The sequence below is a fragment of the Humulus lupulus genome, chromosome 5 (genome assembly GCF_963169125.1).
Source record: "Humulus lupulus chromosome 5, drHumLupu1.1, whole genome shotgun sequence".
In the NCBI taxonomy this organism is placed as follows: Eukaryota; Viridiplantae; Streptophyta; class Magnoliopsida; order Rosales; family Cannabaceae; genus Humulus; species Humulus lupulus.
In genome coordinates, this window is record NC_084797.1 from 23,082,102 (window position 1) to 23,105,051 (window position 22,950).

At 36.5% G+C, this 22,950-nt stretch overlaps 1 protein-coding gene and 1 long non-coding RNA gene across 2 annotated transcripts; one reads left to right on the forward strand and one right to left on the reverse strand.

Annotated features, from left to right (window-relative positions):
* Window positions 1–17,141: 17,141 nt before the first annotated feature.
* LOC133780319 (uncharacterized) lies at window positions 17,142–18,831 on the reverse strand. The gene is made up of 2 exons (XR_009869226.1): window positions 18,336–18,831; window positions 17,142–18,224 (listed from the first exon to the last, which is right to left on the reverse strand). It is a non-coding gene; the product is annotated as an uncharacterized LOC133780319 (long non-coding RNA).
* Window positions 18,832–21,247: 2,416 nt separating this feature from the next.
* LOC133780320 (hevamine-A-like) lies at window positions 21,248–22,147 on the forward strand. The gene has a single exon (XM_062220133.1). The coding sequence runs from the start codon at window positions 21,248–21,250 to the stop codon at window positions 22,145–22,147; it is 900 nt and encodes a 299-aa protein (XP_062076117.1).
* The last annotated feature ends 803 nt before the right edge of the window (window positions 22,148–22,950 follow it).

Below are 22,950 nucleotides of genomic sequence, written 5' to 3' on the forward strand. Positions count from 1 at the left end.
AACACTATACTTAGTCTAACATCCCAAATTCGTAACCAAATTGATATTGAATTTGTTTTCGACTACGAGGTATTAGGTTTGGGATTGTGGTTTGTGAACTCAAATGGCTTTGTACCATAATTGGTTGGGTTTTCGTAATGAGGAAAAGGGACATTAGGGATGTCGAGATGTAATTATTGTTACAATTCCATGATAGCACAATTAGTAACACTAAAAATAGTCTAACATCCCTTATTCATAACCTAATCTCTACCAAATTAGTATTTGAGTACGAGGGATTAGGTTCGGGACTGCGGCTTGTTTAATAAAATATGTTGGTAGCATAATCGGTTGGGCTTTCGTTTTGAGTAAGCAGGACATTAGGGATGTCGAGATGTAATTCTTGTTACTAGAACATGATAGCACAATTAGTAACACTAAACATAGTAACATCCCAAATTCGTAACCTTATCGCTACCGAATTAGTATTCGATGACGAGGGATTAGGTTCGAGAATGTGGCTTGTAAAATAATATGGCTTGGAACATTAATCGGTTGGGGTTTCGTAATGAGTAAGCCGGAAATTAGTGATGTGATTCTTGTTACTATACCATGATACCACAATTTGTAACACTAAACTTAGTCTAACATCCAAAATTAGTAACCTAACTGCTACCAAATTAGTATTCCTCTACGAGGGATTAGGTTCGGGATTGCGACTTGTGAAATAATATGGCTTGGTACCGTAATTGGTTGGGGTTTCGTAATGTGTAAGCGGTACATTAGGGATGTTGGGAAGTAATTCTTGTTACTATACAATGATAGCACAATTAGTAACACTAAACGTAGTCTAACATCCCAAAATCGTAACCATATCGATACTAAATTTGTATTATATTACGAGTGATTAGGTTCAGGATTGCGGCTTGTGAAATCAAATGGGTTGGTACCGTAATCGGTTGGGATTTTAAAATTAATAAGCGGAGCATTAGGGTTGTTTGGATGTAATTCTTGTTACTAAACCAGGATAGTACAATTAGTAACATTCAACATAGTCTAACATCCAAAATTTGTAACCTGATTGCTACCAAATTAGTATTTGACTTCGAGGGATTAGGTTCAGGATTGCGGCTTGTGAAATTAAATGGGTTGGTACCGTAATCGGTTGAGGTTTCATAATGAGTAAGCGGGATATTAGGGATGTCACGATGTAATTCTTGTTACCATACCATCATAGCACAATTAGTAACACTAAACATTGTCTAACATCCCAAATTCGTATCCTAATCGCTACCAAATTAATATTCGACTATGAGGAATTAGGTTCGGGATTGTGGCTTGTGAAATAATACGGCTTGGTACTATAATCAATTGGGGTTTCGTAATGAGTAAGCGAGACATTAGGGATGTTGAGATGCAATTCTTGGTACTATACCATGATATCACAATTAGTAACACTATACAAAGTCTAACATCCCAAATTGGTAACCTAATCGATACCGAATTTGTATTCGACTACGAGGTATTAGGTTCGGGATTGCAGATTGTGAAATCAAATGGCTTGGTACCATAATCGGTTGGGTTTTCGTAATGTGTAAGTGGGACATTATGGATGTCGAGATGTAATTCTTGTTACTATGCCATGATAGCACAGTTAGTAACACTAAAAATAGTCTAACATCCCTTATTCGTATCCTAATCTCTACCAAATTAGTATTCGACTACGAGGGAATAGGTTCGGGATTGCGACTTGTTTAATCAAATGGGTTGGTACCATAATCGGTTGGGCTTTCATTTTGAGTAAGAGTGACATTAGGGATGAGGGATATAATTCTTGTTACTATACCATGATAGCACAATTAGTAACACTAAACATAGTAACATCCTGAATTCGTAACCTTATCTCTAACAAATTAGTATTCGACTACAAGGGATTAGGTTTGGGATTGCGGCTTGTAAAATAATATGGCTTGGAACAGTAATCGGTTGGGGTTTCGTAATGAGTAAGCGCGACATTAGGGATGTTGGGATGTAATTCTTGTTACTATACCATGATAGCACAATTAGTAACACTCAACATAGTCTAACTTCAAAAATTCATAACCTAATTGCTACCGAATTAGTATTCGACTACAAGGGATTAGGTTCGAGATTGCGGCTTGTGAAATCAAATGGGTTGGTACCGTAATCGGTTGGGGTTTCGTAATGACTAAGCGGGATATTAGGGAGGTAATTCTTGTTACTAGACCATGATAGCATAATTAGTAACACTAAAAATAGTTTAACATCCCAAATTTGTATCCTAATCACTACCAAATCTATATTCGATTATGGGGGGTTAGGTTCGAGATTGTGGCTTGTGAAATAATATGGTTTGGTACTATAATCGGTTGGGATTTCGTAAGGAATAAGTGAGTCATTAGGGATGTTGAGATGTAATTCTTGGTACTATACCATGATAGCACAATTAGTAACACTATACATAGTCTAACATCCCAAATTCATATCCTAATCGCTACCAAATTAATATTCGACTATGAGGTATTAGGTTTGGGAATGTGGCTTGTGAAATAATATGTCTTGGTACTATACTCAATTGGGGTTTCGTAAGGAGTAAGCGAGACATTAGGGATGTTGAGATGTAATTCTTGGTACTATACCATGATAACACAATTAGTAACACTATACATAGTCTAACATCCCAAATTCGTAACCTAATCGATACCGAATTTGTATTCGACTACGAGGTATTAGGTTTGGGATTGCGGTTTGTAAAATCAAATGGCTTGGTACCATAAATGGTTGGGTTTTCGTAATGAGGAAATGGGACATTAGAAATGTCGAGATGTAATTATTGTTACAATGCCATGATAGCACATTTAGTAACACTAAAAATAGTCTAACATCCCATATTCATAACCTAATCTCTACCAAATTAGTATTCGACTACGAGGGATTAGTTTCGGGATTGCAGCTTGTTTAATCAAATGGGTTGGTACCATAATCGGTTGGGCTTTCGTTTTGACTAAGCTGGACATTAGGGATGTCGAGATGTAATTCTTGTTACTAGACCATGATAGCACAATTAGTAACACTAAACATAGTAACATCCCAAATTCGTACCCTTGTTGCTACCGAATTAGTATTCGACGACGAGGGATTAGGTTCGAGATTGCGGCTTGTAAAACAATATGGCTTGGAACAGTAATCGGTTGGGGTTTCGTAATGAGTAAGCGGGACATTAGGGATGTTGGGATGTAATTCTTGTTACTATACCATGATACCACAATTTGTAACACTAAACCTTGTCTCACTTCCAAAATTAGTAACCTAACTGCTTCCAAGTTAATATTCGACTATGAGGGATTAGGTTAAGGATTGAGCATGTGAAATAATATGGCTTGGTGTCGTAATCGGTTGGGGTTTCCTAATGTATAAGCAGTACATTAGGATGTTGGGAAGTAATTATTGTTACTGTACCATGATAGCACAATTAGTAACACTAAACGTAGTCTAACATCCTAAAATCGTAACCTAATCGATACAAAATTAGTATTATATTACGAGTGATTAGGTTCGGGATTGCGGCTTGTGAAATCAAATGGGCTGGTACTGTAATCAATTGGGGTTTTAAAATTAATAAGCGGAACATTAGGGTTGTTGGGATGTAATTCTTGTTACTATACCATGATAGCACAATTAGTAACACTCAACATAGTCTAACATCCAAAATTCGTAACCTAATTGCTACCGAATTAGTATTTGACTACGAGGGATTAGGTTCGGGATTACGACTTGTGAAATCAAATGAGTTGGTACCGTAATTGGTTCGGGTTTCGTAATGAGTAAGCGGGATATTAGGGATGTCAGGATGTAATTCTTGTTACTATACCATGATAGCACAATTAGTAACACTAAACATAGTCTAACATCCCAAATTCGTATCCTAATCGCTACCGAATTAATATTCGACTATGAGGAATTAGGTTTGGGATTGTGGCTTGTGAAATTGTAGAGTCCAAGAACTTTACTTAGCTAATTGTTTAGTAGTATTATAGTATGTTTAGTATTATCTTTGTAACTGTGGATTTTTTATTCAGACCGGGAATTATTTGGACACTCATAGTAGTACTTGTAGATTTTCTAAGTTTAACCTATAGTTTAAGAATATTAATTTTAACCTAAGGTTGATTAATATGACTGATATTAAAGATTATATTTATTGTACTATAAGGTTTAAATATCAACCAATAGGATTTTAAGCACATGTTATGAATGGTGATTAATGATTAAGTATTTTTGATGATTAAATTTAATAAGGAGTAAAGTCTGAATGTTATAGCGTCAGTCAACAGCTTTGAATACGTTGAAGGCTTAGTCAAGGCTGTTTACTCCATTCAAACTTAGCTAAAAATGTGTAATTTCGTGTTTAAATATTCAGCGTGTGCCGATATATCGCAGCTATAGGGGGCGATATATCGCAGCACGTAGATACGGAAAACACGAATCGATGCACGGTCGCCTCGGGAACAATGGTCCAGGCGATATATCGCCTATAGGGGGCGATATATCGCCTCCTCCAGCATAAATTCAAACATTTTTGAATTCTTTTCCTTTCAGCCATTCAAACTTCTTCAAAAGTCCAGCATCTTTTGAACGAGTCTTCAGCCTCTGCTGAACGATTATTCAAATGATTTTCACCTAAAAAGCCATTATTTTTATTCAAGTAAAATCACGATACTTTCATTCCCAAACTCTATAAATAGGACCTAGTACCCAGCCATTATTCACCTTTTGCTCTAAGTTCAGAAGCTGCTAGTGTTAAGTGAGTGTGAGAGTGTAAACACCTGGTTTGGGAAAATCATAAGCTTAAACATCATAAGCTTATCAAACACTTTGGGAAGTGAGGTTCTATAGTATTTCGGTTGTGGTATAGATTGGTCTTTCAAGTCTTTGAGGTAAACCAAAACTTTAGTTCATTTGCTTTATGTTATTTCCTCTTTCATAACCTTCTACTCAGTCCCCTAACCTCATTCTTATTTTGGTTAGGGAATCCAAGTTCTTAAGCACATAAGTTTCGGTAAGTATGTTTTTCAATGGTTTAGTCTTTCCATCCTTTTCATTTCTTCTTCTTCATAAGACTCACTCTTTCTCATATGGTTTTAGGAGTGTTCCAAAAGTCTCATCTCAGTCCATCATATCCCGGTAACTTTGGTAAGGAAAATATGATAGAATCTATATGTGTATTGCTTATGTTATCTTATGTATTATGTTATGATATGTTATGAATATGTTATGAATGTGTATGTTTGTAGGCTTGGGCTTATGCCCTATTTGACTAACAAGACCCCAAAAAGATTATGGGCATATGCCTACTTAGCTAGTAGGACCCCACTAATCTCATGGGCATAAGCTTGTTTAGTCTATGGGACCCCAAGTAATAATGGCCATTGTAATAAGTGTATGTATTAAGTGTTATGATATGTCTTTACGTTTATTATGAAATTTATGTGTATGACTATGTGTTAGATTTTCCTTGCTGGGCATTAGGCTCATTCCTTTTTGTTTTATGTGCAGGAAAATAAGCTTTAGAGGCGGTAAGATTCGTGACGCTTAGAGGATGTGTATCGATGGTGAATGGAGTCAAGGGGCCGAGCGTTATTCGATTCGAGGATGTAGTCTCATTTTATCTTTTATGGTTTTATATGTATTTTCCGCATTTCTTATGTAATTCTTTTCATTTAAATCATGTTTTTCTTTTTTAAAGACAATGGGATCCCATATCCTTCTTAGTATTTATTTGTAAGTAACTCTTATTTTATAAGTTACTCAATAAAATTATGGTATTTTCGTAAAAATGTAAGTTTATGTATAGTTTCGTTAATGGTCCAAAAAGTCTAGATTAGTGGGTCATTACAGAAATAATATGGCTTGGTACTATAATTAATTGGGGTTTCGTAATGAGTAAGCGAGACATTAGGGAAGTTGAGATGTAATTCTTGCAACTATACCATGATAGCACAATTAGTAACACTATACATAGTCTAACATCCCAAATTCCTAACCTAATCGATACCGAATTTGTATTCGACTACGAGGTATTAGGTTTCGGATTGCGGTTTGTGAAATAAAATGGCTAGGTACCATAATCGGTTGGGTTTTCGTAGTGAGTAAGTGGGACATTATGGATGTCGTTATGTAATTCTTGTTACTATGCCATGATAGCACAATTATTAACACTAAAAATAGTCTAACATCCCTTATTCGTATCCTAATCTCTACCAAATTGGTATTCGCCTACGAGGGACTAGGTTTGGGATTGTGGCTTGTTTAATCAAATGGGTTGGTACCATAATCGGTTGGGCTTTCGTTTTGAGTAAGCGGGACATTTGGGATGTTGGGATGTAATTCTTGTTACTAGACCTTGATATCACAATTAGTAACACTAAACATACTAACATCCCAAATTCGTAACCTTATCTCTACCAAATTAGTATTCGACTACGAGGGATTAGGTTTGGGATTGCAGCTTGTAAAATAATATGGCTTGGTACCGTAATTAGTTGGGGTTTCGTAATGAGTAAGCGAGACATTAGGGATGTTGGGATGTAATTTTTGTTACTATACCATGATAGCACTATTAGTAACATTAAACTTAGTCTAACATCCCAAATTCGTAACCTAATCGATATCTAATTAGTATTCTACTACGAGGGATTAGGTTCGGGATTGCGGCTTGTAAAATCAAATGGGGTTGTACCGTAATCGGTTGGGGTTTCGAAATGAGTAAGCGGGACATTAGGGATGTCAGGATGTAATTCTTGTTACTAGACCATGATAGCACAATTAGTACACTAAACATAGTATAACCTCCAAAATTCGTAACCGAATCGCTACTGAATTAGTATTCAACTACGAGGGATTAGGTTTGGGATGTCGTCTTGTGAAATAATATGGCTTGGTACCGTAATTGATTGGGGTTCGTAATGAGTAAGCAGAACATCTGGGATGTAATTCTTGTTACTGTATCGTGATATCACAATTTGTAACACTAAACATAGTCTAACATCCAAAATTCGTAACCTAATCGCTACCAAATTAGTATTCCACTATGAGGGATTAGGTTCGGGATTGCGGCTTGTGAAATCAAATGGCTTGGTACCATATTCGGTTGGGGTTTCTTAAACAGTAAGTGAGATATTAGGGTTGTTGGGATGTAATTCTGGTTACTATACCATGATAGCATAATTAGTAATACTAAACTTAGTTTAACATCCCAAATTCTTAACCTAGTCGCTACCAAATTAGTATTCAACTACGTGGGATTAGGTTTGGGATTGAGGAATGCTAGATGAAATGGGTTAGTACGGTAATCAGTGTGTTTTTTTAATGAGTAAGCGGGACATTAAGGATGTTGGGATGTCATTCCTGTTACTATACCATGATAGCACAATTTGTATCACTAAACATAGTCTAACATCCCAAATTCGTAACCTAATTGCTACCAAATTAGTATTCGACTACATGGGATTAGGTTTGGGATTGGGGCTTGTGAAATCAAATGGCTTGGTACCGTAATCGGTTGGGGTTTCGTAATGAGTAAGCGGGGCATTAGGGATGTCAGAATGTGATTCTTGTTACTATACCATGATAGTACAATTAGTAACACTAAAAGTAGTTGCTATGTTTTTTTTCTTTGTAAAAAGAAGTTATCGTATAAGAGAAAATAATTCTGAAAATAATAAAACTAAAATATGTTTGTCCCAATTTTATATCAATTCTTTTCAATATGAACTATGGGAAGTTTGTCTTAGGCGTGTTTTATTTGAAATCTTTTTTTCTTTTATTGTTTTGGAAACCAAACACATTGTACAAACCCTATAGTCCTTTCATTACACTTTCTCTAATTGCTACTCTCTTGTCCCATCCTTCTGACTATGAATTCCAGCCACACATGCTTGTACTACCTATGGCACTATAATATGTCCAATTGTTTCATCTTTAAGGACAATTCTAGGTAATGGCCAAAAAATGCATAGGTTTTGGGGCATCAATCCATGACCCCAATTGGTATAAGCGTGAGTTGTGCCCTGCCATAGTGGTACTAAATCATTTTTTTTAGTTTTTTTCTTTACTATGATGGGTGCCCTTCATAAAGGTACTAGGTAGGTAATTTTTTGTTTACTTATCAGTGTGAGGGTTACCTTATAGTTTATTTAGTTGGACAAGAATTTATTGAAAAATGGATAAAAAGTCGGAGGTTGGTGACCAACTATTGAGGTGGTGATTTATTCCTCTCATCACTAAATAACAAAAAAGTAAATGCAACACATATGAATATTCTTCATTAAAAAACCTTGTACTTTACTAAAGAAACATTAGAGATGCAATGCATTAATGAACCTAAACTACCTCAACAATGGAACTGTATAAATAGTAGATTATTGGTTATCACAACATCACACCTTAAGCATACACCTTAACCATGGACAACCAAAACAATTCCAATGCAAAGAAAATGGAGGTGAGCGAAGCTGAAGATAGTTGTCATCCATGTCCCGACTGCTTGATGATGACTGAAGCAATTGATGGCATGATGAGTCGGCATGAGCTAGTCCAACAAAGTGCTGAAATTCTTCTTAATTGCTGATTAAAATTGACAGAAGTGGAGCTTCACATATATGAGGCAGAGAATAATCTTGCCAAGGTGGATGAGTTGTTGGAGAATAGCCAAGAAATGATGTTATACTATGAATTTCTTTCTAACTACTGTTTTATTTTTATGTAGGGGCTAGATGTGGTGTAATCCATCTTAATGTGAATGTTCTAAGTAGTTTTTTATTTTTACGTAAGGGCTACGTGTCCTCTAATCTATCTTAAAATACTGGTTCTACTTAGTTTTCTAATAGTTTGTAGGGGTTACATGTCCTGCAAGCTATCTTAAATTATGCAAAACTATAGTCTTATATTATTAGAAGTTATAACTATAAAGTCGTCCATTGATTTAGTCATTGCATGAGTTATGACCCTCTACTAGTTGTTCATAATTAAAGCTAGGTCTTAATGCTGTTAACCTCTCTAATTTTGTCTTTATCAATTAGTTCCATTGATCCTCTAATGAACATTATTCTATAAATTTAATTATAGAATGAAAATTTTGTTCTCTAACAGAAATTGAGCGCTCTATGTTCAAGCCCTGAATCAACACTAAAAATAACAACTAATCTGCTTTCATTTTAGTAAGGAGTAGATTCCATATATGTGAAGTATGTTCCCAGCCACTTGTCATTCTATGACTCCAAGACATCAGGAATTTGGTTGTAGGAATATTGAACCTTATCCGATAAGTCATAAGTCATAAAAGCACAAATATGAGTTCATTACTCACTTCAGGATTGAGGTCAAGTCTCAAACGACCATCGATTGATGAATGTTGAACTTCTATATTTTAACGGAGATTGCCAGAAGTTTTTTCTTTCATCGTCTCCTAGTCCAATACAATCTATATTGTATACGATACATCTATCTCTTTGCGTCACTACACTTAACAGTCTGGATAAACTGTTCTGTCTTAAACAAAAGATAGACCGTACTCATAATCTTTATTAAATAAAGCTCCCACTTTATTTAACAATTATGGATCATTTTTATATTATTATTTTGAATTAAATCCTCTTGTATATATATAATTATACATATACTTAATTCAAGACCACATCAATAATATTGGATCTTCATGATAAATGGCAAGTGTTATTAAATACAAATATGAGTACAAAATATTAACTTTATTTAATTAACAATAATCGTCATACAAAAATACGCTTTATGGGCACAAATCCAAACAGATCAATCTTCGAAAACATTGTCTTGCCTTGCAGCTAATCAAACAAATCATTAATTCTTGACATCAGATACTTGTTCTTGATGGTCAAATTACAACACCGACGCACCCCACGGTGAGAAGTCGGGTATAATGATTCCCAAATCAAGTAGCTCTTGTAACTATACCTTCAATCTTTCGGTTCTTCTAGGGTCATTCTATATGTTACCTTGAACACTGGTTCCTTCCTCGGTGCCAACTCAATAAAAAATTCAATCTTTCGATGCACCTTGGTAAATCCTCTGGGAATACATCCAGAAACTCGCGGACAAATCTAGTCTCTCCAGGCCTAACTGATACAACCTTAGTGGTATCCACCAAACTAGCTAGGAATCACATGCAACCACCTCACAAATAGGTCTCTAGCTCTCAATGCTGATATTATAGGAATGTAAGGTCCGTTCACAGCACCCACATCCCTTGGGCTCAAAGGTCACTATCCTCCTTTTACAATCTATGGTTGCCCCATACTTGGCGAGCCAATCCATGCTCAGAATCATATCAAAATCCTCCATAGCTTGCTCAATCAGGTCTACTGACAACTCTTTACTATCAACCTCTACTGGTAATGATTTGACCCATCTACTAGAGACTACAAATTCCTTAGCAGGCAACAAAGTCTCAAACCCCACAACATAGTTTTCGCATGGGCTACACAATCTGTCTATCACTCTACTAGTTACAAAAGAATACATAGCACCAGAATCAATCAATGCAGTGTAAGGACAACCATCTCTAGAAATCTGATCTATCACTACTGAGAGACTAACCTCAGCCTCTGATTGCATCAAGATGAACACTCGAGCTGGAGTCAAGCTGTCCGCCTTCTTGGTTCTTCCTTCTTTGATCTGAGGCATTCCTTCCGAAGGTGCCCAACTACTCCACATAAAAAGCATGCCTTCACTCGACATTCTCCTAGATGGCGTCTCTTGCATCTGGCACCCTCTAAATATGTCCTCCAAATCTCATGGCCGCCCTGTCAGCCAACCTGAATGCCCCAAGCACTCCTGTCTAGGCCAAAAACTATAGAAGTGTTTGGGGTCTTCCTCTTCTGGTCACTAGGGCCAAAAACCTGAATGCCCTGAGCACCCCTACCAGATCCTGCGAATGTAGGTACCACCCTTTTTGTATCTTCCCTCGCGGCACTCTCACGCCAAATCTTATTCTTTGCGCCCTCAGAAGTAAGGGCCTTCTCCACTATGTGAGCATAAGTCGTAACTCCAGGCACGGAGGTGATCCCAACATCCTGGGCTATCATAGCATTTAACCCTCGAACAAACTGTTCTTTTCTTGTTACATCAGTTGGCACCAAGTCATAAGCGAACTTGGCCAACCTATCAAACTTCAGAGCTTATTCTATCACTGTCATGGTACCCTAAACCAGATTAGTGGACTCATCTGTTTTTGTAGCTCTGACTGCATCATTGTAATACTTCTCATTAAACAAGTCTCTAGACTATTCCTAGCTCAGTGTAGTCACATCCGAGTCTGGGATACCACCTCCCACAAGATACGGGCATCCTCCAAAAACATATACATTACACATGTCACTCTGTCATTTTCTTCCACCCTCATAAAGTATAGGATAGAGGTAATCATACTCACCCACTACTCAGCTCGCACTAGGTCTGGCCCTCCCTCAAAAGTAGGAGGGTGTTGTTTTCTAAATCGTTCATATAAAGGCTCACATCTGTTTTCAGCCCCTGGCTGCTGCTGTAAAAGTGGTACCATGGTAGGTGGCCCAATTGGAGGAGCGTTCCCTGGTAAAACCTATTGTCTCAACAAGCAGATCTCATCCTCTTGTCCGTGTAGTCTGGCTTGCATCTCAGCAAACATCCGTTGCCAGTTTTCAGGGGCTAGTACAGGGTTCTGACCCTGGTCATCATCTCTAGCCTGAATCTCAATGTCGACTAGTTGATCTGATCACCTTGGAGACATAACTCTCCAAGTATATCTGTAATCAACAACTTGGCTCATCAGGTAATGATAATAGCACCCAGCACCACCCCACAGTCCCAAAACCGACCAAAGAAGCATACTCATGAAATAACAATGCTAATAAGCATTTCGATAGCCTTCACATACAGCAATTATGCTAATAAGCATGTATTTTCATATTCATGTTCAACCACAGTGCTAATAAGTTCGTTCCCATTATTCACAAGCAACATTAGTGCTAATACGCACATATTTAATATTCACATAACAGTCAACAATATAACTCATGCTTCTTATTCTAGCACGCAGATAAGGCATATATATTTCAATTAAACAATTATGCACATAATCACACCATTAGTTACCAAACCTTGAGCCAAGCTTATCTTTAGTGGTGAGTTACATGCCTAGCCAATCTAAAAGAACCATTAAACCTTGGCGGCTTTGATACCAAGTTGTAACGCCCTACTAATCCAAGACGGTTACACTGTGTGTTTAAAATGGTGCTTAACTTGTTAAACGATTCATTTGGACTCATTACTACAAAAAAACCATTTTAGGACACTATTTTAGGGCACTCACCTAGATGCGAGCCCTAAAAACAGCTCCTGGACTTTTTAGGGCTCGCGTTGAGAGTCCTTAAAGAATTTCTTTTAGGGCTCGCGGAGCGAGTCCTAAAAACTATGTGTGTCCTAAAAGTTTGATTTTTTTTTTTTAACAAAAACATCCTGGACTTTTTAGGACACTCATTGCAAGTCCTTAAATAATTTTTTTAGGACACGCGGTGCAAGACCTAAAAACATATGTGTGTCCTAAAAGTTTGACGTTTAAAAAATCACAAATTCCCTCCAATCCCTTAAATCACTCAATAATATAAAAAAAAAACATAAAAATCACTAAAATCACTACCTCTCCTCGGTTTTCTCTCTCTCCCGAAGCTCCCTCTCTCTAACTCGTCTCTACCAAGGCCAAACGGCCGCCTTGCCATTGCCGCCCATTGCCATGCGCTGCCCCAATCGACGCGCCGCCCCCCGAAACCTCCAACCATCGGAGCAAAGCCCCTCACGCGCGGCCTAAGGTCCTCAAAGTGCTTGTCGAAGTTTATGCGATTTTGGGCTTTCCAAAATATTTTAACCACTTTTTGGTCACCTCGAGCCACCATGAGATGAACCATCACCACCACCATATTCCTTGCATCTTGGGCTTCAAAACCCACTAAAGAATCAGACCCAATGGCCATCGTGGAGTGGTGGCGCCGCCACTTACTCCGACCATTTTTTTAGGGCTCGCATCAATTCCTTTAGGGCTCGCAACATTCTTACGAGTCCTAAAAAATCTCAAATTTTAAGGCTCTCAAATAGAGGATTCGCGCCCCACGAGTCCTAAAATTTTTTGCAAGCCCTAAAAAGCATTTTTTGTAGTAGTGACTTAAGCATGAAATTATAGGGTTAGGTATGAAATTTTTTGGCCAAAAGAATATTATGTTTCATTAAAAAGGTTCAGTGTGTACATGGGATCCCAGAAAAAAGTTTATAAACAAGGTACAAAATGGCCGACCTAAGCAGTAAAATAAACTAAAACCCTAGATTCACAAAAGAAGTCTTGACCGTGGCGATCAAGCAGGCCACATATGTACATGTCACCCGCGATGCTCTCCAACTCATGCATGGCCCAACTTTTCTTTGCCTTTACCAATACCACATAGCACCCGTGAGCCGAGGTCCAGCAAGAAAACTCAATTCAACAAAACAGATAATCAACTAAATATGAATCACAAATAGCATGCTTAGCGGTTATAACCAAACTCAAGCAGGCATACAGATCATTTGTGCAGCCATAAAGTTGTATGAGCGCATATCGCACTCTCGGATTGGCCGAGACATACCGACTTGCATTCCATATGCTAATGTCGACCACGACTTATAAGCCGAGCTTTCCAGACAAATACATAGATATGTATCTCACGTACAACATAATTATACATAGCTTAAATCATTCACACATAACCAAGTATTCAAAGCGTGGTTATAACCACATTCAATAACTGAGGTCGATGACCTAACGTCGGTACAAGTGTAGTTTTCTTACCTCGAGTCCTCAAAGATTTAATAAGGCGATGCCGAGTACGATTATTTCCCCAAGCGCCGCAGAGCTACCGTGGAAAAACCCAGAAGTGCGATTTTCAGAAATCGCAAATCACTCCAAACACCCCCATTCAACCATACTTTCACCACCAAACGACCACAACCAATCCTGCAACATCAATAGACCCAAAAACACACCCAAAAATACTCTAGAAGTACCAAAACACAATACTCAAAGTTTCTTCTTCTTTTTTCCAAGGGCACCATAAGAAAACTCAAAGAGTTTCAAGATCAAATTTACCTCTTAGAAAATGAATCCCCAGCTGAATTCCCTAGCTTGGCAACTCCTAATCCTCAAGAGCAAGCCTCAAATCTCACCAAAGGTTGCTTCTAAGATCAAGACTTCAAACAAAAATGTTCCTTGGAACAAGATAGAGTGAGAGAGAGAGAGAGATAGTAGTACACGTGACAGAGCATAATGTTGAACACTTAGTTTATTTCTTGCTTAAGGGTCCCAAAAGACCAAAATGTCCCTACCCCACAAGTCCCTTACCAAAGCCCACAAGTGTAAAAAGTTCGTTTCCCTTAAACTCCCACTAAACCTCAAGTTACACTTAAAATTCTCAATTAATTCCACTAACCCTCCAAATACCTATATCTTTCCCAAATATAATCCATATTTAGATAATTCTCGGTATTTCACCAACTTAACAAAATACCCCTAGGCTCACCGTGAGTCGGATATTTATTCCTGTTGTGACTTTTACGCTAACTTGCTCAAAAGGATCGACTCGTGCCGAATATCTCAAATATATCCACATAATAATGTGGTCTCAAACACATAGTACATAAAAAGGAAAATACCATTTTGGCCCCTATGTTTTTGTCGAATACGCGATCGGCCCCGTTATTTGTTAAATGACATTTCAGACTTTGTGTTTTACAAAATAGAGATCAAAATAATACCCTACACTCGATTTTTGTTAAAATATTTTCAATTGTAAGATCAATTCTTGGGTTGTTGGAGATTAGACAGGTTCACAGTAGTAGAGAATGTGGTTGAGGAGCAGAGAATGAAATATTATATTTAAAAATATTTTGACTAAAATCGGGTCTATGGTACTATTTTGTCCCATTTTGTAAACATAGGGTTCAAATTATCATTTAACAAAACATAGGGGACGATTGCACATTTGAGAAAAATACAGGGGCCAAATCCCTACATAAAATTACAGATATACACTCAACGAGTCAAAATTACGAAAATGCCGTATTTTTAACAAAAACGGACACTTAAGCACATTTAATATACTTAAACATGCAAAGGCAGTCATATCATAATATAACTCATATAATTTACATATTCACATATAAATATTCGATAAAATCACATAATATCACATATAGATCCAATTATGCCCTCTCGACACTCTAATCAAGACATTAAGTCTTAATAGGCATTTTGAGACGTTACAACACCTCACCATAATTCCCACCTCACCTTTTTGTTGCACATCAAAATATGTGACAAGATAAAAGATCTTGGGTATTTATGAAAATGATTGGACCTATGAAGCTAGGCAACCCTTAGTGTTCCCAATGACAGATACACACCACTAAGGCGTTAAATGCCCAAACTTTAAAAGACATTGGAAGTCAAAATATTTAACTGCCTCGTGAAGCGTGATTAGGTTCTGAGTGTTAGATCCGACCAATGAAGGGGTCATGCAACCAGAGAAGGGTGCCAATGGCATAACCTGAACCTATTCATAGGTTTGCCCCAATTACACAAAGGTTGCCTACTTAGAAAAGCTAATAGATTCTAACTCAAGATTTGTGGGAAATTGAAGGAATTTTGTTCTGCCCGGCTTGATATTGAGATGTGGCCAGTCCGTCCGTACGATGTGGCTGCATGACCCACAATGAGAAGTAGGTTGAATTCAGTGTCGAGTATGTGGCCTAAAGCATGAATTCTTACCCATTCTTGCATCGGTACAAGACAAACGTCAATATAGCATTACCTTAATGGAGATGAAAAATGGTGAAGCTCGAGCCCTTACAAGTTGGTGGTCTCTAATTACCTCAATGGGGGGAGGAAGGGAAGCAAACTCGAAAAGTTAAGTGGCCATACCTATTCAAGCTCACACATGAGAAAGATGCCACACAGAGCCCCAAATGTTTGCTTCATTGAGAACCATCACGTAATCTTCTAGCATAAGCCTTAGCGCCAAAGCTTGAGGTAAATGGAACTAAATCATGCAACTTTTGATGGCGTTTTTCCCAAGACTATAAATGGGACCCAAGGTGGCGAAGATTGGCCTGGTCTAGGTTGTAGTCCCTTGATGGTAACCTTGCGATCATCTCAGCCCACTTTCTTGGCCACTTCCCTAGCCAAATGGATTCCATTATAAAGCTTCATCTCTACCCTTTAGAATAGAGCCCTTGCACTAGACTGAAAAAAGGGTTGGGTTCACCTTTTTTAGCCCGAAGGTCACCCCTTAAATTTGGGTGATAGGTGTCACTCAATGAGTAGTTAATCACCCAACTGTAATGATGAAACGATTGACTTTAGGTACCAAGGAAAAGGTGTTTCATGCAAGCAAGTAAGAGCATCAGCAGTGCAAGCAACCTTTTGTGTTGCCAAAAGTACATAATCATATTAAAATATTATTAATTTTTCAAAAACAGAATAAGCAACTTTTCCTTACAGTGGCTACTTCTCTAGCCACAACAAATAAAAATCTCACTTGGTAATGCCATGTTGGCATTTTATCTGACAAATATGGTCAAGCCACTTCTGTGGCTACCAACGTTATAGATGCTCTAAGGATGCATATTTTTCCCAGGGGAACGGGGACCTGCCTCTTAGTCACATCAATCAGGGGGATGTCTTGTTTTGACTCCCAGAGATCGACCATTTTGTATTCAGTTTATTAGCCAGCCCAGCGATCAAATCCAATGGTGCAGTTCCTTTCATATATTAGATTGTCCTAAAACCATTATTTGTCTATAGAGGATGTATTTTCCTTCTACACGACACACACAACCACTCAATACACAAATTTGTACTTGTCACGACCCGAGCCCTAGGCCGTGGCAGATTTGTAATATCCATAACTTGGGTGGTCAAAGTTCAAACTTTGACCCTCGGTGGAAAATAGTCTTTATAAATGATCCTTTAATTTATATTAAATATTACTATAATTATAAGTCGAAACAATGGAATAACTCCTATAATTATATATGAAAATATTACGGATAAAAGTAGGATCATTTATCTTAATACATAGAATAATAATATCCCCACAGTTATGTAGTCACCAAACAGTTAAATTTAATAAGTCATAAAATACCCAAAATAATACTTAGCATCCACCATTCCTCATTTCTAACTAGGACATAGCTAACTTAGATGTACAGACTGATAGGTTCCAAATTAAATACATACAATGTTCAAAAGATAGGACTATGACACTAAACACCTTGGCTTCAGCAACAATTCATACTTTTCCACGTTCGCGTCACTAGGCTCTTGGAATGGGAGAGTTAGGGGTGAGCTTATAAAGCCCAGTAGGAAAGCAACTAACAACATCGGACTCAAAAGTTCAATAAAAACCACTGCATGGTTAGCTTTTTAAAACAAAACATACATCATCATGTATAAACCAAAATAGAGAGACCACAAATAATCATAAGAGCATAGCTACAAGTACACATCACACCGTCCACTAGATCCCTAGTTCCCGTTACCCACCATAGAAAATCCGACATCCTAAACCGGGTAGCCGGACCTGATAACCACCACAAGGGGGAGGCTCAGAACACTTCCTGTATACATATGCTAGGTCTTTACACCTACAGGTGAGTGGACACCTGATCTACCTATGATGACACAGAGACTAGGTCGTGAAACAACAACGTGCACCAATCATGATCACTATGGCTCTCATCGGTATAACCAAATGCATGTAAACATGAAAAGAAAGAAACATATTCCCTTTATATTTTAGAAAATTGGGCAGCATAACAGCTACATTTGAATAAACCCAAAATCATAACCTGCATAAATAAGTGAACAAAAATATATATTTGACACTCAGTGCCCTCAGAACAGATAAGAAAATATGCAGGTTAAGTTTTCAATTTTTCAAACATTTTATAAATATCAAAATTGGAATATGTTGAATGCAATTTAATACGAGTACAATAAGTCCAATAGTCTAGTTGAGTCCCTACCTCTTTAGATACCTCCTTAGAATTTAATCTGAGCCCAAAGCAACGCTCCTAAGCTTATCGATGATCTTAGAATGATTTAGTCCGATTTTAATATCACGTTTTTCCTACGTGCACCAAATGAGAAAACGAGTATCATCATAGCATTCCTTATTCAAAATCGTGTCCAATGACATATAATATGACCATATTTAAAATTTCAAGTTCCGGAACCTCACCCAAACGGTGCACTATAGCGGTTGGTGGCGGTACTGGAAACGTCGACGAATATATGCATAGCATATATCAAAACGATCCTCTCGATGAGTACATCACGAAAGTACAGCTCCTTCGCCCAAATGAACTCTGGTGTCGCCGGAAAACGCTTCCAAAGGGCGGAGATACCCAAAATCTTGTCGGAGAAAAACGGCGAGTTGACCGAAATAAATTAGTGAGTTTTGTTCCTCTCTTCACGCTGGTTCCAAGAGTATCAACTACTCGTCAAGAGGGGGTCGGAGTTGGCCGAAAAACACAGTCAAAGTTGACAGAACAAAACTTTGACTGGCGATTCCAAACGATTGACGGCGAGTTGGACGGTGCCGCTTGGCAGTTGAGGTCGCCGGAGCAAGGCGAAACCGCTGAGCTGCCGCGCGTCAAAAATGGTGGCCCGTGGTGGTTGGGTCTGGTGCCTTGCCATGGAATGCCAAGAGAAGAAGAAGAAGAAAAAGAAGAGAGTGTCCGGGAGAGAGAGAAAAAGAAAAGAAAAAAAAAACTGAATATATAATTAAATTAAAATATATATATTTTTTTCTTTATTCCTACCCTTTTTGACTTTTCCAACCTGAGAAAAGTCTCAGGTTTCACAGTACTTGAGAGATACACTCTTTCTCGATACACTCTCTCTTTTTATCTCTATGAAGATATCATTCCACTCAAGGACTAGTGAGAAGTTCATCTGATCAATACTTAATATCATAGTCAAAGTACTTCGCAAGGTACATTCCCCATCATTTTCCACACTTGATGCCTATCTAATTCAAGTTATTTCAATACTAGTTCACCGAGTGAGTCTAAATTTCAAGCGTCACAAATTAACCAGTGACTTCGCATTTCCACTCTTTGCCCTATTCATATCAAAGAGACAAAATCTTGCACCAACAGTATTTTTTTAAAAAAAATTATCAAATAATGGGTCTATATTGAAATTTTGAATAAACAAAAGACCAATATATGATATTTCTTATTTATTTATATTTATATTTGCTAGGCCGATAAGTATATAAAGTAGACAAAATGAGTGAAATAGTAATTGTTTTTTTAAATAATAAGTTGCATGCGTGGATAAAATTTTCAATGTAAAAAGTAAATGATGACTATTTTTATAAATAATAAAGTTCAAATTCTAGGAAAAGAATGACAACTCTTAGAGAGACTTATACATAAAGTTGTCAATTTTAGTTTATGTAATAAAGTTCATATTAATGTTAAGCTTCATTAATTATACATAAAATGCTACGTTATGTGGTATTGGGAGGTTAAGGTACCTAGCATAATCAAGATTTTATGTTCAATTTTGGTGTTTGAATTCGTATCTTCCCAATGAATGCATGCTACATTTAAATTTATTAAATAAAACTGATATAATTGGAATTTTTTTTAGCAATATTACCAAATTTAATTGGTTGGATATGAATTAAGGCACTTGAATCACACCGATCTAGAGAATCCTGATTTCTTATAGCAACTAAAACTAAATGACTGATTTAAATATCAAGAGATAATTAAGGAGATAAATGGCAACTCTTGTTAGAAAGTGACGTTTGTCATTTTTTATCCTTAATAAAAAAAAAATTATATCCCAGTTCCTATAATTAATTGCCATTTCCTTTTAAATTATGTCTTACGTTTAAACAAAACGTTCATTTATATTTTAAGTATAATGGATAAAGATGACATATTGTGTATTAGTCTACCTAGTGTAACTTGTAAAGGAAGCTTATAATTAAAAAAAAAAAATATATATATATATGTGATAATCTTTTTAAATATAAATTATATTTTTTTAATGAAAATTAAGATTATGTATTATATATTACTATTGTAATGATATTTTATAATATTTATATTTATATTGATGTAAGTATTAAATATTTAGTCTTGTATTAAATATTATTATAATGATACTAATTTAAAATATTTGAATTCATATTAGTATAATTAGTAAAAAAAATAGGATTATATATTATTATCATAATAATATTTTATAACATTTATATTTATATTAATATAATTATTAAATATTTTGTATTATATATTATTATAATAGTGATATTTTAGAACTTTTGAATTTGAATTAATATAATTATTATTAATGTAGTTTTATATTAAATATTATTATAATAATGATATTTTATAATATTTAAATTTATATTAATATAATTGATAAACATCTATATTTTTAAGTTAATTTTAAAAGTATATTCTATTAAATATTTATAATATCTCATTAAAATTAACCAATCCAACCGATAAAATCTACACATTTTTATATAGAAGATTAATATATATATATATATATATAATAATAATACAAGTAGAAGGTAGCTTATTATTCTCTTAGTTAGTATGTGTGTTTATTTTCATATATTAATTTATGCCTTTGTATCATTTAATAATATTGTTTACTCTCAAGTGTCATGACATTTAACTAACAACCATTTTTCTACCCATCATATAAATAAGATCTGTATGTAAATAATCGATGGAAAACATTCCTAGAAACTGAACTATCAGATCGATGGGCCCACGAGATTATCTAAAAACTCTCAACAAGTGCCACCTCTTCTTCCTTCTCCATTCATGCAACCATATAATATGTTATCAAATACAACATGGATTATATATAGAACCGTTGAAAAGCTCCTTGTCAACTTCCTCAAGAAACAGAAAAAGTAAACATACGTTACCTTAAAATTAATACCACATAAACAATGGAAATCAAAACCAGCAACCTAGACTAACTAAATAATGGACATAACCCTAATGCTTTTAAAGCCTATAAATAGAAGCAAAAACCCATTAAAGCAACCACACCAAACCAAATAGAGTAAGAAAAGTAACACGTACGAACCGTATCAGAAAACATATATAGATGGCCATAAAATCCAAACTGATCACATCTCTACTCCTTGGCTTTTCAACCTTGGCCTTATTAATCCACACCTCTAATGCTGGTGGCATAGCCGTCTACTGGGGCCAAGCCAGCAATGAAGAAACCCTAATCAAAACTTGCGAGTCTGGAAGATACAAATATGTCATCATAGCCTTTCTCAACAAGTTCGGCAACGGTCAAACACCGGAGCTCAACCTCGCCAGCCACTGCAACCCCGCCGGTGGCGGCTGCCAGGTGGCTAGCAATGGCATAAAGGCTTGTCAAAAGAAAGGAATCAAAGTGCTTCTTTCCATTGGAGGTGGCATAGGAAAGTACACTCTAACTTCCACAGCCGACGCCAAAAAGGTGGCCGACTACTTGTGGAACAACTTCTTGGGTGGCAAGTCCAACTCTCGTCCCTTAGGCGACGCCGTTTTGGATGGAATAGATTTCGACATCGAGCTCGGAAACACACAACACTACGACGATCTGGCAAAGGCTTTAAAGGCTCACAGCACGAAAGTTTTACTGAGCGCAGCTCCTCAGTGTCCGTTTCCAGATAGGTTCGTTGGTGAGGCGCTTAAGGCTGTGACTTTTGACTATGTTTGGATTCAGTTTTACAACAATGCTCCATGCCAGTATAACGCTGATACCGGTTCTGTCAAGAACCTTCTTGACTCTTGGGCCGAATGGAACCGAAAGCTAAAGGCTAAGAAGATCTTTATGGGGTTGCCGGCGGCCAAGAAGGCAGCCGGAAGCGGGTACATTCCGCCGAGTGTGCTGAAAGAGAAAGTTCTTCCCATAATAAAGAAATCGCCAAAATATGGAGGCATCATGCTGTGGAACAAGTTTTATGATCTTCAGAATAAATATAGTCATGCCATTCTCAAAAGTGTTTGATTGGGCTGAAATGAAATAGGTGTGAAATATTTATATATATATATATATATATGCATCGTTATTTAGGTTTAAATAAAAGCAACTTATTATATATATATATATATATATATATATATATATAGTTGCTGATTGATCAGATGCTCTCTGCATATAGGTGGATCAAATTATTAGCTTCTGCAGCGTTTATGTAATATAATATATATGTACGTAAGTATCATCATTTGGTATTTATACGTATTCAATCAATAAAACAAATAAAATAATAATTATTATATTGTTTTCGTTGTATTTGTAAGCATATAACATTTACGTGGCATTGGAAGACAGGAATGTCTATGGAATAATGGTATCTTATAAAAAACTTTTATGGAGAATGTAATTTGGGTAAATCTCAAGAAAATATTTATAAAGATGAATAACAGAATTACATCATTGCAAATTATGCCACCTGGCTTACACAGAAAATAAGGCAAAACGGTTCTAATAGAATTCGTACAACTAGTGCCCATTACACTGAATATTCACTGAAAAGAATAACAACCAAAACAGCCAAATGATTGGGGAGTAAATACTCTGTAGTGGCAGTACACAGTAGTCGAATGAGGAGCCATTAACCATTCAGGTTCTTAACACCACCCCTCAAACGAAGGGGTGAGATCTTCACACCAAGTTTGTCAACAAGAACCTGAAACCTTGATTGAGTAATACTCTTTGTTAAACAGTCTGCAATCTGATCTGAAGTTGGGATGTATCTGATTTCAAGTTCCTTTTTCAGCACTTTGTCCCTAACGAAATGAACATCT

Excerpts from the sequence above, each read along its gene's own strand:
- LOC133780320 (XM_062220133.1), top strand. The coding sequence starts at position 21,248 with ATGGCCATAAAATCCAAACTGATCACATCTCTACTCCTTGGCTTTTCA.